Below are 12,055 nucleotides of genomic sequence, written 5' to 3'. Positions count from 1 at the left end.
TATGGACTAACTTTAAAAAATTGTTATAATCTTCTTTTTTTTAATTTTTAAAATAAAGAAATGAAAGCATTAGTAATGACGATATTTCTAATCATTTATCTTATAATAAGCGTACTTTTAATATAATTTATTTTTATGTGATAATGTATATATTTTAGGTTTAGGAGTGATATTATATTTTCCTAACTAAATATAATTTTTTTTTTTTTATTTAAACATAAAGTTTCTTTTACAAAGAGCAACGATTCATTAAGCATGTAAAAAGAAAAAAAAAACAATTCACTAATAACACTTCCTTGTACTTAGTGCTAAATTATTATAGTTACTGATAACCGTTGGGCTTCACCATCTCAACATTAGACCGGATCTCAAAAGACAGTATTGGTCCAAAGTCTATAAAGTTTCCTCGATAGCCCAGACCAACATCTTCGATCCCGATTCAGACTCACAAAGCAGATCGAATCACATACAAACTCAGATCCACTCAGGCTCAATCCAATGACGTGACGTAAGAAGGGACAATAAGTCCAGTCACTTTGCAGCCTTATCCCATGCGTGCCGGAGAAAATTAAATGGCCACCTGACGTAAAGAGAACGTCTGACGCTTTTATACATACAAACCTGCATAACAGAGACGGATGACATTGAAGCCGTTATGCGTCACTATCGGACAAAAGAGAAGGAATAAAAAAAGGGAATACCCTCCTCTCCCCTCAAGTTTATATAACTATTATAAATCCTATTATCTGATCTCTTAAAACTTCATTTATATATATAAAAAAATAATCATTTATATATATAAAAAAATAATTTTTTTTATGTTAGATAATAATAATAATAATAATAATAATAATAATAATAATAATAATAATAATAATAATAATGGCAACACAATCCTTTAGAGTTTATTTTGCAGTAAAAAAAATTAATGGCTAAATTTTAAAATTTCTAATTAATATTTTTTGGACAGAAACAAATTTAATTAATATTATTTTATATGACATTCGTAAAATTAATTTTTTATTGCATTTGACAGTATCATATTTTGAATTGAATTCATTCACTTCACATTTGTAGAATAAACAAAATTTAGGAGAATTTCATGGGCATATAATTTACAGAGAAAAAAGGTTTTCAAAAAATTAGTGAAACAAAGGCAATTTCCTATTTCATGTGATTAAATATAAGAACTGAAAATATGGAGGCAGGCAGAAGGCATCCTCAAACCCGCCGTTCCTCCTTGAAAAAACAGAAACACAACAGAGGAGTAGGCAGTGGGAGGGAATTGTAAGTTGTAACCCATTAATTCTCTCTTTCATACTAGTTTTTATTTGATTTTGATTGTTGCTCTAATCTCATTCGTGGGTTTTGTGAGATTCATCTTTTTTCATTTGAAAGGTGATTTTTTTTTCCTTCTCTGTTTCTTAGACTGAGAAGAGTATTTCTACCCTTTTCATTTTCCTTGGAAAGAAGAGTATAGGCATAGGTACAGAAAAGCAGAGAGAAGAAAGGGGGAGAAAGTGAGGTGTGCTTTGTAAAGATCGTCATTGAAAACAAGGTGGTTTTCTCATTATTCACACCGCTTTTGGTATATAATATATCTATAATATCTATGTCTCTATGATTCTTATCCTCTATTGATTGACCACCTGTTTAGTTTTTATTCACATTTATCCTTTGGAATTATCAGAACTAAGACCCATTCTCACTTTATAACTATATCTATATCTCTACCATTGCTGCTTGCTTGCTGCGTTGCTTCTTTTCTGGTGTTTTTCTCTTTGTGGGTTCATCTTTATTTTGTTATTTAGCAGTGTTTACTTGTTCTCATTGCCATTGTTTGAATACCACACCAGAAACAGCTTTTACGGAGAAGAGGGCCAAGGAAAGATAAAAATGAAGTACGTTTTGGTGACTGGTGGCGTGGTTAGTGGACTTGGCAAAGGGGTTACAGCCAGTAGTATCGGTTTACTCCTTAAAGCTTGTGGCCTTCGAGTAACTTCTATCAAGATTGGTATATTTCTCTCTCTCTCTCCTCAATGGAAATTATTATATTTGAAGGAGACTTACTACATTTGCTAGCCCAATTTTGTCAGTCAGTTCATTTTACGTTGCATTATCTTTATTTTGTAAGCTTTTTTTCTTTTGGATAGCTGATATTGCATGTGGAATATAGTGTGTATTATGCATCTTTCTTTTCTTTTTAACATATTATTTGATTACTTAAAGCTGGAATTTGGTTGGATTTTTGAACTGTTGCTTGTTTGTGACTGCTCATTTAGATTGAAAACTTAATTCCACAACTATTGTATTTGTATGACTTTAGCTTGTTGAAGTACCTTTACATGATTGCAGTCTATCCTGGAAATACGAAAACATCATTGTCTAGTCATCTTAATTACATTTCTAATTTGTTGCATATTTGCAGACCCTTACCTAAATACTGACGCGGGGACCATGTCTCCATTTGAGCATGGGGAGGTCTTTGTATTAGATGATGGTGGTGAGGTAAATAATTTTGATGGATTATTTTCCATTCTAATTATATAAGAATTCTCTTTAGTACTATTGTTTACATGTAGATTTATGCTTAATGTGCTTCTTTGTTAAGAGGATTAATATGACACGTTCATGTTATCTGAACTGAAGATAACATCTCTCTCTCTCTCTCTCTCTCTCTCTCTCTCTCTCTCTCTCTATCCGCCTCTTCACTTCGGCCCTCCAAAAGGTGGATTTGGACCTTGGGAACTATGAGCGGTTTCTAGATATCAAACTAACCCGTGACAACAATATCACAACTGGAAAAATATATCAGGTAATTGAACATCTTTGATGTTTTAACTCTTAAATTTGTAAATTAACTATTTGAACAATTATGTGAGCTGGCTATACCCTAATATCTTATGGTCTTCAATTCTTTTGTCAATTTTTCATGGATTAAACAGTCTGTGATTGATAAAGAGAGAAAAGGAGATTATCTTGGAAAGACGGTGCAGGTTTGTTTTTCAAATTATTTTTATTCAAAGCTTGCTATGATGTATAAAGCACTCAAACTTTCAATTACACCTTGTTGAACCATAGGTAGTTCCACACATTACTGATGCCACCCAAGAATGGATAGAACGTGTAGCAAAGGTACCAGTGGATGGAAAAGAAGGTCCAGCTGATGTTTGTGTCATTGAATTAGGTGGAACTATAGGTACTCCACTGCCTTCAACATGTGTTTAGATAAGTCGTCATCATTTCACTTAAATTAATTTCATATGCTGCAGGGGACATTGAATCTATGCCATTCATTGAAGCACTTCGCCAGTTCTCTTACCGTGTAGGTAAGTTGAGTATCTGGACTTTTGTTGCACTATCTGTTATAAATTTGTTTCTTTGGGATACATGTGGGTAGAGCTTTTTCCTTAGATGCTGCTGCTGCTTGCTGTAGGCCCTGGCAATTTCTGCTTGATCCATGTCAGCCTTGTTCCTGTTATAAATGTGGTTGGTGAACAGGTATATTTAGGCACTTCTGTTCTCCTATCCTGGCTTTTTTGGCTATGAGTTTCATATTATTATGTTGATTGATATGCTTATTTATTGTTGTGCTCTTATTATTTTCTGTATGAATGCTTGAATAACAGAAAACAAAGCCTACCCAGCATAGTGTTCGTGGGCTAAGGGGACTTGGGTTGACACCAAACATTTTAGCTTGTCGTAGCACTAAGGTTTCTTTCTTGCTACTCGCCATTCCCTTTATCATTTGCATTGTTGTTGTCTCATGTCTCTAAATTGTCTTTGACAGGAACTTGATGAGAATGTTAAGTTAAAACTCTCTCAATTTTGCCATGTGCCGGTACTTTATGCTAATTACTGCTTTTTTTTTTTTTAATTTGGTTTGTTTAATCATGATTTCTGCTTCTATAGAGTTTAAATTATTTGCAGGTTGAAAACATTGTCACTCTATATGACGTTCCCAACATTTGGCACATCCCTCTGCTGCTGAGAGTAAATAGTTTTTTCTTAAAAGTTTTTCTCTGTTGTTCTTTTTATTTTCTACTTCTAATTCCTCCTCCCCTTAACATGATTAGGATCAGAAGACACATGAATCGATCTTGAAAGAACTGAACCTTCAAGGGTTTGTCTTATGAACTTACTCTTTGCTTTAATTATAATTTATTTATTCTTTTCTGCAGTGATATATGTGTGTTTGTAGCATTTGACATTTCTATATTCTTCAGCATTGCCAGGGAGCCTGATTTGCATGAGTGGACAGTTAGGACAACAGTTTGTGACATGCTGCATGATCCTGTGGGTTTCAAACCTTCCAGTTGTAGGTTGAGAGTTCTTGTTTCTGACTAACTATGGTCTTAACTGTGCATTGCAGGTTAGGATTGCTATGGTGGGAAAATACACAGGTCTTTCAGATTCCTACCTCTCTGTTTTGAAGGTATACGCCTTTAATATTTCCACCTTTTTTTTTAAATTAATTTTTTCATGAATGATTTTATGCTTTTACATTATTGGTCCCAACCTTAACTTCCACTAGCAGTTGTATCCTCTTGAATGGTAAGTGGTGGTGTCATATTCAACTGTCCAAAGCAACTTTTTGTCCTTTCTTATTTATCTATCATATATGCATTAAATCAATTTATCCTTAATGGAATACATAAGGAAATTTCACCTTTATTGATTTATATTATTTCATCTTTTAGTTCTTTCTATAAAATATTATTACTTCTATCATTTATCTACTTCAGCTAGTTCTCACTCAAACATGTCACTTTGATCTATGAATTGTCTACCATAGTATCTACCATAGTACCTGCAGGACCCTTAACATTAATTTATGCTAATGACTTCCACTTTGACATAAACTTAAACATGGTATTGCTTTAAGATAATTTGTTGTGGTAGATATTCTTTAGCCAGGTTGTTGGGAAATTGAGAATAGGCTGCATTTGTTTTGCAGGAAGTTGGACTTCCTAAGAAGTAGATGCAACTATTATGATTGGTTTGCTAGAAAGTTAAAGTCAAAGGGAAGGAATTTCCTTTAACCACACAACTTTCTCAATTTTAAAATGAAAAATGCAGCTGTTTTTCCTTTTCTTTTGTAGAAGGATAATATTTTTTATATTTCACAATAGAGATTACAACCTATTTATACATAAGAGAGATATCTAACCTGGAAGAAAAATTAAGCCTATAATTATACAATCACTAAGATTAAGCAATTGACCCATCTATCAATATTTACTTTCTATATTAACATATTTACTTTCTATAATCTATAACACTATCCCTCAAGTTGGAGTATAAATGTTAATCATGTCCAACTTGTTACATATATAATCAACTCGAGTCTCATTTAGAGATTTAGTGAAGATATCTCCGAATTGTTCTCCAGTTTGGATATGTACTGTTGATATTATCTTTTGTTGGACTTTTTCACGAACAAAATGACAATCATTCTTGATGTGTTTAGTCCTCTCGTGAAATACTGGATTGGAGACAATGTGGATAGCTGTTTGATTATCACACCACAACTTAGTAGGCACCGAATTTGTGAACCCAACTTTTTCCAATAGTTGATGTACCCACAAGACTTTACAAACGGCTTCCATGAACAGTTCCGATGAATAGTACCCATAAACAGTTCCTGTGAACAGTATCTGGTGAATAGTGTCCGATGAACAAAGCCCTATGTCTCCAGATGTTACCCTTTATGGGTAACGCAAATGAACAGAGCCCTAAGTCTCCAAATGTTACCCTCATTTGGTAATCCAAATGAACAGAGTCCTAAGTCTCTGAAAAAAAAATTTATATCTCTATAGATGAGGCTCTGATACCATGTAGAAGGATAATATTTTTTATATTTCACAATAGAGATTACAACCTATTTATACATAAGAGAGGTATCTAACCAGGAAGAAAAATTAAGCTTATAATTATACAATCACTAAGATTAAGCAACTGACCCATCTATCAATATTTACTTTCTATAACCTATAACATCTTTCTTTGTAGTGCAAGAGAAACTGATATAAATTGAAATTCAAAAAGTTTCCTAAAATAATTTATGACATTAAGTGCATTAATTAAAATGCAGTATACTTCCTTGAAAGCAGGTGAGTGAACCAAAGAACATAAATTAGTGCACTTCTTGTTGGAGAAGTGTAACTAAACCTTGAAAGTGTTATCCTAGTAAATAACTTTGTAGCAGATTGCTTATGAGGAAATAACTTCCTAGGAAATGGGCCATGTGGAAACCAAGCACGGCCTAAGATTTGATTCTGGATTTGGCTATGAACTTAGAAGGCTGCTAAAAGTAAAAATAAATGCAGCAACAGTATGTTACTTCTGTCATTTTGTTTAGGCTGGGTGTTGTCTGTTATCTTTAACCTGATATTTATCTTTTGAAGTTGAAGTTCATATAGTTTTTTATGGTATGTCAGCAAATTGAAGTTTTGTGTGCAGTTTGATGCACAGACAAAGAAGGAAAGAAATTTGATATATGGTAATGTTGTTCCTGGTTTGAGTACAGCAATCCCTCTTTTGTGCCATCATGCTGAAGATGTCTGTAAATTTTAAGTTTCATGCAATTAATTGCATTAACTATCATATCTACTATATACTAGAATTCTTGTCCCATGAGTGTGGTTTAATGTCATATCTGAGTAATGTGAACTTTATTTGGTGTTTGGTATGTTATTTAATGAAGATGTTTAATATGTAAGGCTCTGATATTATGGGAGGTTGTGACAGGCTCTTTTGCATGCTTCTGTTGCTTGCCACCGGAAACTTATTGTAGAATGGGTTGCGGCAGGTGATCTAGAAGATGCTACAGCAAAAAAGGTCATTACTGGTTATCAATAATGACTATGATTTGTTAGAGAAGCACTCTTTCTGGGCATGTGTTGAAAAAAAAAAGGAGAAGAAGAGGGTGGATGGGGGAAATTTGTGATACATATGAATTTATTATATGTAGAATTTGCATCTTTACTATCGTTCTTTCTTGCAGGCTCCTGATGTTTATAAAGCTGCATGGGATCTTTTAAAGGTAGCATCCTATTGCTTGACTTCCTTTTTAGTTTATATTCTGCTGGTTGTATTTTCTCAGTTTGCAGTTCAAGATATTCACCATTTCTGTGAACATTTTTAAAATACAGGGAGCTGATGGAATTCTAGTTCCAGGGGGATTTGGTGATAGAGGGGTACAAGGGAAAATTCTTGCTGCAAAATATGCTCGTGAGAACAGAGTTCCATTCCTGGGCATTTGCTTGGGGATGCAAATTGCTGTCATTGAATTTGCTCGATCTGTTCTTGGTTTATATGATGCAAACAGTACAGAATTTGATCCTGATACTTCAAATCCATGTGTCATATTTATGCCTGAGGTATGCTGATTTCAAAAAAAAAGAGACAATTTTTATTTTCTTTTCCTCTGTTGAAGCTATTATCTGTTATTTCTTTTGCTTGTTAGGGTTCAAAAACTCAAATGGGAGGAACCATGCGTTTGGGATCAAGGAGGACATTTTACAAGGTTCCTGATTGTAAATCTGCAAAATTGTAAGACTTATGAGTTAGCTTATGTCATTGTCCTTCTGACATTATTGTTACCATCTTTAGAGGATTCACATAAATTTTATTCTTGGCATATTTGTTTTACTTGGACAACCCAGAATTGTGTCCTTCCTAAAGTACAATTAGATGATATTTATTGAGATAAAATCAGCAATGGTAAAAGGAGAACTTAAATGACCTACAGTCCCTTGTAAAAAGATTTCTGGTCAGAGCTTTTACTGTATTTTCTTAAATTATTTCCAGGTATGGCAATGTCAGCTTTGTTGACGAGAGACATCGGCATAGATATGAGGTAACCTGTCCAAAAACAATGGATTTGCAGAAGCAGATTATTTGAACTGCAGCATGTCCTCTTCTACAATGAACTCTCCTATTTATCTCTCTCTCTTTCTCTCTCTCTCTCTCTTTTTTTTTTTTTTTTTTTTTTTTTTTAAATTTTGTGCAGGTCAATCCTGACATGATATCCCGATTTGAAAAAGCTGGTTTATCATTTGTTGGCAGAGATGAAACTGGTTGGCGCATGGAGGTAACTTTATGTGAGAGTTTGGCGGGATCTGATTTTCCATTGAACCCATATTTAATGAGTCAAAGAATTGCAAGAATTTTCAGCTTTTCATGACATATTTGGTTCTGGTGGTATAAGCATTTTATGGTCATTTTGACTGCAGATTGTTGAGTTGCTCGGTCATCCATATTTTGTTGGTGTTCAGTTCCATCCTGAATTCAAGTCTAGGCCAGGAAAACCTTCTGCTCTTTTCTTAGGTACTTTTTCTTTGGTCATACAAGTATAACAGTGGATTTTAGGATTTCATAAATTGTCATATAAGGTTTTCATAATTACTTGTATATACATGGTTAGATGAAGATCTGATATCAGTTGAACAAGTTGCATAACTGTGTCCTGCACCGAGTTTGATAAAAAAGTGTCAAGAGTTTATACTATTTTTTCCTGTTAATCTCTCTGATTATTCTTCTTGGTATCATGGTGTTTTGAATGAAGCAGTCATCATAATAGTCCATCATTGTTATTATTGTTCAGGTTGGATATTCTGACCCCTAGGATCCTGTTTTGATCACCTTCTCGTAGGAGCATTTTTTTTTCTCAATTATAGATCATTACAATTGGTTATAATGTTGCAGGACTTATAGCTGCAGCATGCGGGCAATTGGAAGTTGTCCTACAAAAGTATGGCCATGCAAGCAAGCTATTACCAAATGGAATGAGCAATGGAAAATCAACAGTGAAAGTCTACCAAAATGGTAATGGTTTCAAGTCTTGCAATGGTTCAATTAATGGTGTGTACAGCAATGGAAATGGTGTGCATTTTTAGGGAAGCACAAACAATTGACTTAGCAATGCACCTCCGACTAGGATCAGTTTGTCGAAGCACTTTTGGTTGCCTTCGGTTATGTTTGTACAGCAGCTGAGTACGGGGTGGACATTTTTTGATTTCTCAAGTGATGTATTTTAGGATGAAGCAAGCTGAAGCATGAAAGACAAACGCTTGTAGGGGCCTAAGGTCCGGCATCAGCCTCTTTAGATGCAGTAGCTGTGTCTTTCTGGGAATTTTTGCTTTGTCTTTGAAGGAATATGTTACCAAAAGTTTACTCTTCTAGGAGACCATTTTATAGAAGTCAATGTTGGTTGCAATGATGCAAATACACCCTAGTACATGTTCCTCGGCACTGAGGACATCCTCTAAGAGTGGGGATTTGGTGACATTTTTGATAGGCTGTCTTGTATTTCTAATAAGTTGTTTAATAGTTGGCATGTTGAATCGTATGCATAGCACACTTTTTTACCCAAAATTTTCCTTGTGATGCAATTTGTTCACTCCCCCAACCCCCCTCTCTTTTCTGTGTTTTTTTGAAATTAACCACTTTAGTACATATTTCAAAGCCTTGTGAAATTAAATTCTTTAATTTTTTTAGCAAAGAAAACGTTCAATTTATTTAATTTATAATTTATTAGTCTTATTGACAAAGACTATGATAAGTTAACTGACGTTTTACATTACATGTGAAATATGACAGTTAGAAGCTCCTTCACTATGTCAATAATAAGGCATAATTTGATTGTTCACCAAGAGAAAATGGATTTCAACCTTTTTGTTATGTAGCCAAGTAAACTATCCAGTTTCTGACCTTATATAGAAAAAGAAGTATTTTGATTTCTTTTATTAATATTTAACACCTAACATTTATATTTGTTAATATTTAGTTCCTAATCTCTATTAAATTGGTCTAAGCTACGGATGCCAAACACAAGAATGGATGGCCGAGTAGATGCAATAGAGAGGAATGTAGCAGCACTGAAGAGAGTCTTCCAAAGAGAACATCAATTAAGTTGGATGGAATTGAAATGATGGTGGCCGACCTAACCAATCTTATCAAAGATAAAGAAACAAAAGGGAGAAGTTCTGGATCTCGGGAGAAATAAGGGGGGGTCCTCTATTTGTGAGCATCTTCTTCTTCTTCACAAGTGGAAACAAAACAACCCTGCTATTACAATCTGATGACTCTCAACTTACTGCTAAAAGTTGAAGCACCTAAACTTTGAAGGAGCAGGATGGTTGACTAGAGTTGAGCAATACTTTTTAGTTCATAATATACTCGATGAAAAAGGAGGTGGCATTAGCCTTGGTCTGTATTAAAGGTTCTTCCTTGCACTGGATGAGATGAGCGAAGCAAAGAACACCAACAATGACTTAGGAAAGGATGTCTTTAAAACTTCTACAGCGCTCCGGTGGTGATGAATATATAAGCCCATACGAGAGATTAGCGACAATACAATAGGAATGATCGGTGGAGACTTAGAAAAATTGATTGAATGCGCTTCCCAAGTTCCAGGGATTCCTGACTAGCATTACCTGGGACATTTATTGAAAGGATTGAAAACTGATATTCGAGTGAGAATAAGATCCTATGAGCAACTGATTTACTCTGCATCATCGAAGTAGCGAGGGAAGTTGAAATGGAGCTGATACATGTCTTTGGGTTGAAGGAGATGAAGGGAAAAAATGGAAGAGTACAGAGGAAGAGGTAGAGGGACCCATGGGCAGAGACATTATGTTAGGTTCTCCCTGACAAGGCCTCAAAGACCAATTTGTTTAAAACCCAACCAACCAACCAACCTTGGGCCATCCTAAAGACCAAAACCAGCTAGAAAAAAATAACCCAGGTCCATTAGTGTTACCTGCTCTATTGAATCAAATAGAAGTAAAGGGAATGGGACTATCAAACACAGGAGAAAAGAACACTATTCTCATTAGCAGTTTGTAGAACTAAGAGCTAAGGGTCTATGTTATCAACACTGAAGTAGCCGTATCACCCGACGCATGAGGGCCCAAATAAGCCATTGACATGCTCACAGAAACAAGAGAGGACAGACTGAAGGAGAAAACAAGGGAGATGGACGAAATTCACAAAGGGTAAATTGTGATGCTTGATCTTCCTTTTTATTCTGTAGGCAAAATTTTCGGTTTGCGAACTACGAAAATATGAGGAAATTTATAAGGGCAATCGATAATCATTATGATAGATAGTAGACCTAGCCATAATTTTGCAGTTGATCGATTAGTGGCAGAGATAAAGCTTCTGGTTGTGCGAACACCTTCTTTTGGGGTAAGATTCGATGATGGGACTTTGTGCTGAATCCTCAGGTATGTGTTCAAACTTAATGATTTCTCTAAATAGCATGGTGATTTGCCCAAAATTGTTATTTATTTGCTTTGGGTGGAGTGGATATGATATTCGATATTGCTTGATTGGAACAACTGGATAATGTACAGGTTAACTGGGTTAAAATGACAGTAAAATCTTTTCCCCAAGGAGAAAGGGTTAACCTGCAAGGCGATCCGTCATTGACCAGAGCTTTAATCTCAGTTTCAGCTTTAGAAAAATTGGTTCAAGTTGAATTTTGTGCTGGATTATGGTTAATAGAAGGGAAATAGGCCATTCATGAACTGAATCAGGAACTAAAAATACGAATCAGAAGGAGCAAATGCAAATCCATAGTTGAAAAATTCCGAGGAGTGCCCTTATGAGTGTTAGACCATGTTATATTGTTAATACAACATAATCATGTTATATTGAAAAATTCGGAGCAAATGCAAATCTAGTCTTCCTCCTAAAGAAAACTAATCATGTTATATTGTTAATACCGAGAAGTGCCCTTATGAGTAGGGTGAGCACTCGATCGGTTCGGTTTAAAATTGAATCGAGTGCTCGGTTCGGTTTAAAATTGAATTTAACTGGATAAACTGAAAATTGAAATTTTAGTATTTATTAAAATCGAATCGAACTGATTTTAATCAGAAATCGAATCGAACTGAATCGGTTTGATTCAGTTCGATTCAGTTCGGTTTGATTGGTTTTGATTTTTAATAATTTTTTTATTTTTTACACTTTATTTTTAATATTTTAAAATTTAATTAAAATATTTTAATTTTAATATGATTTAATTTCTCTATATTATTAAAAAAAC

The 12,055-nt window shown here is 34.5% G+C and overlaps 1 protein-coding gene across 5 annotated transcripts; it reads left to right on the top strand.

The window, feature by feature from the left end:
- The first annotated feature begins 1,131 nt into the window (after window positions 1-1,131).
- Window positions 1,132-11,668, top strand: LOC110604261 (CTP synthase). Of its 5 annotated transcripts, none has more exons than XM_021742423.2 (23): window positions 1,141-1,287; window positions 1,429-1,558; window positions 1,863-2,014; window positions 2,429-2,508; window positions 2,729-2,815; window positions 2,946-2,996; window positions 3,082-3,199; window positions 3,273-3,329; window positions 3,437-3,501; window positions 3,630-3,713; window positions 3,791-3,841; window positions 3,931-3,993; window positions 4,077-4,123; window positions 4,227-4,296; window positions 4,373-4,435; window positions 6,751-6,840; window positions 7,007-7,045; window positions 7,155-7,382; window positions 7,469-7,554; window positions 7,813-7,861; window positions 8,015-8,095; window positions 8,238-8,331; window positions 8,710-11,668. In XM_021742423.2, the coding sequence occupies exons 3-23, from the start codon at window positions 1,897-1,899 to the stop codon at window positions 8,898-8,900; spliced, it is 1,812 nt and encodes a 603-aa protein (XP_021598115.1). In that variant the 5' UTR covers window positions 1,141-1,287; window positions 1,429-1,558; window positions 1,863-1,896; the 3' UTR covers window positions 8,901-11,668. The 5 variants fall into 5 exon arrangements, with proteins under 5 accessions (XP_021598110.1, XP_021598115.1, XP_021598111.1 ...); XM_021742419.2 differs by having other exon boundaries at window positions 1,857-2,014; XM_021742421.2 differs by having other exon boundaries at window positions 1,219-1,287; window positions 1,474-1,558; window positions 1,857-2,014.
- Window positions 11,669-12,055: the final 387 nt, after the last annotated feature.

This window comes from Manihot esculenta, chromosome 16 (assembly GCF_001659605.2).
Source record: "Manihot esculenta cultivar AM560-2 chromosome 16, M.esculenta_v8, whole genome shotgun sequence".
Taxonomy (NCBI): domain Eukaryota; kingdom Viridiplantae; phylum Streptophyta; class Magnoliopsida; order Malpighiales; family Euphorbiaceae; genus Manihot; species Manihot esculenta.
Note: the sequence above shows the minus strand (reverse complement) of the source record. Positions and strands in the feature narration are given on the sequence as shown.

Bases quoted from the DNA above. Each gene is read 5' to 3' on its own strand.
- LOC110604261 (XM_021742418.2), top strand. From the start codon at position 1,199: ATGGAGGCAGGCAGAAGGCATCCTCAAACCCGCCGTTCCTCCTTGAAA. The intron at 1,288-1,856 runs GTAAGTTGTAAC...ATACCACACCAG, and splicing joins GTAGGCAGTGGGAGGGAATT to AAACAGCTTTTACGGAGAAG. The intron at 7,555-7,812 runs GTAAGACTTATG...AATTATTTCCAG, and splicing joins GATTGTAAATCTGCAAAATT to GTATGGCAATGTCAGCTTTG.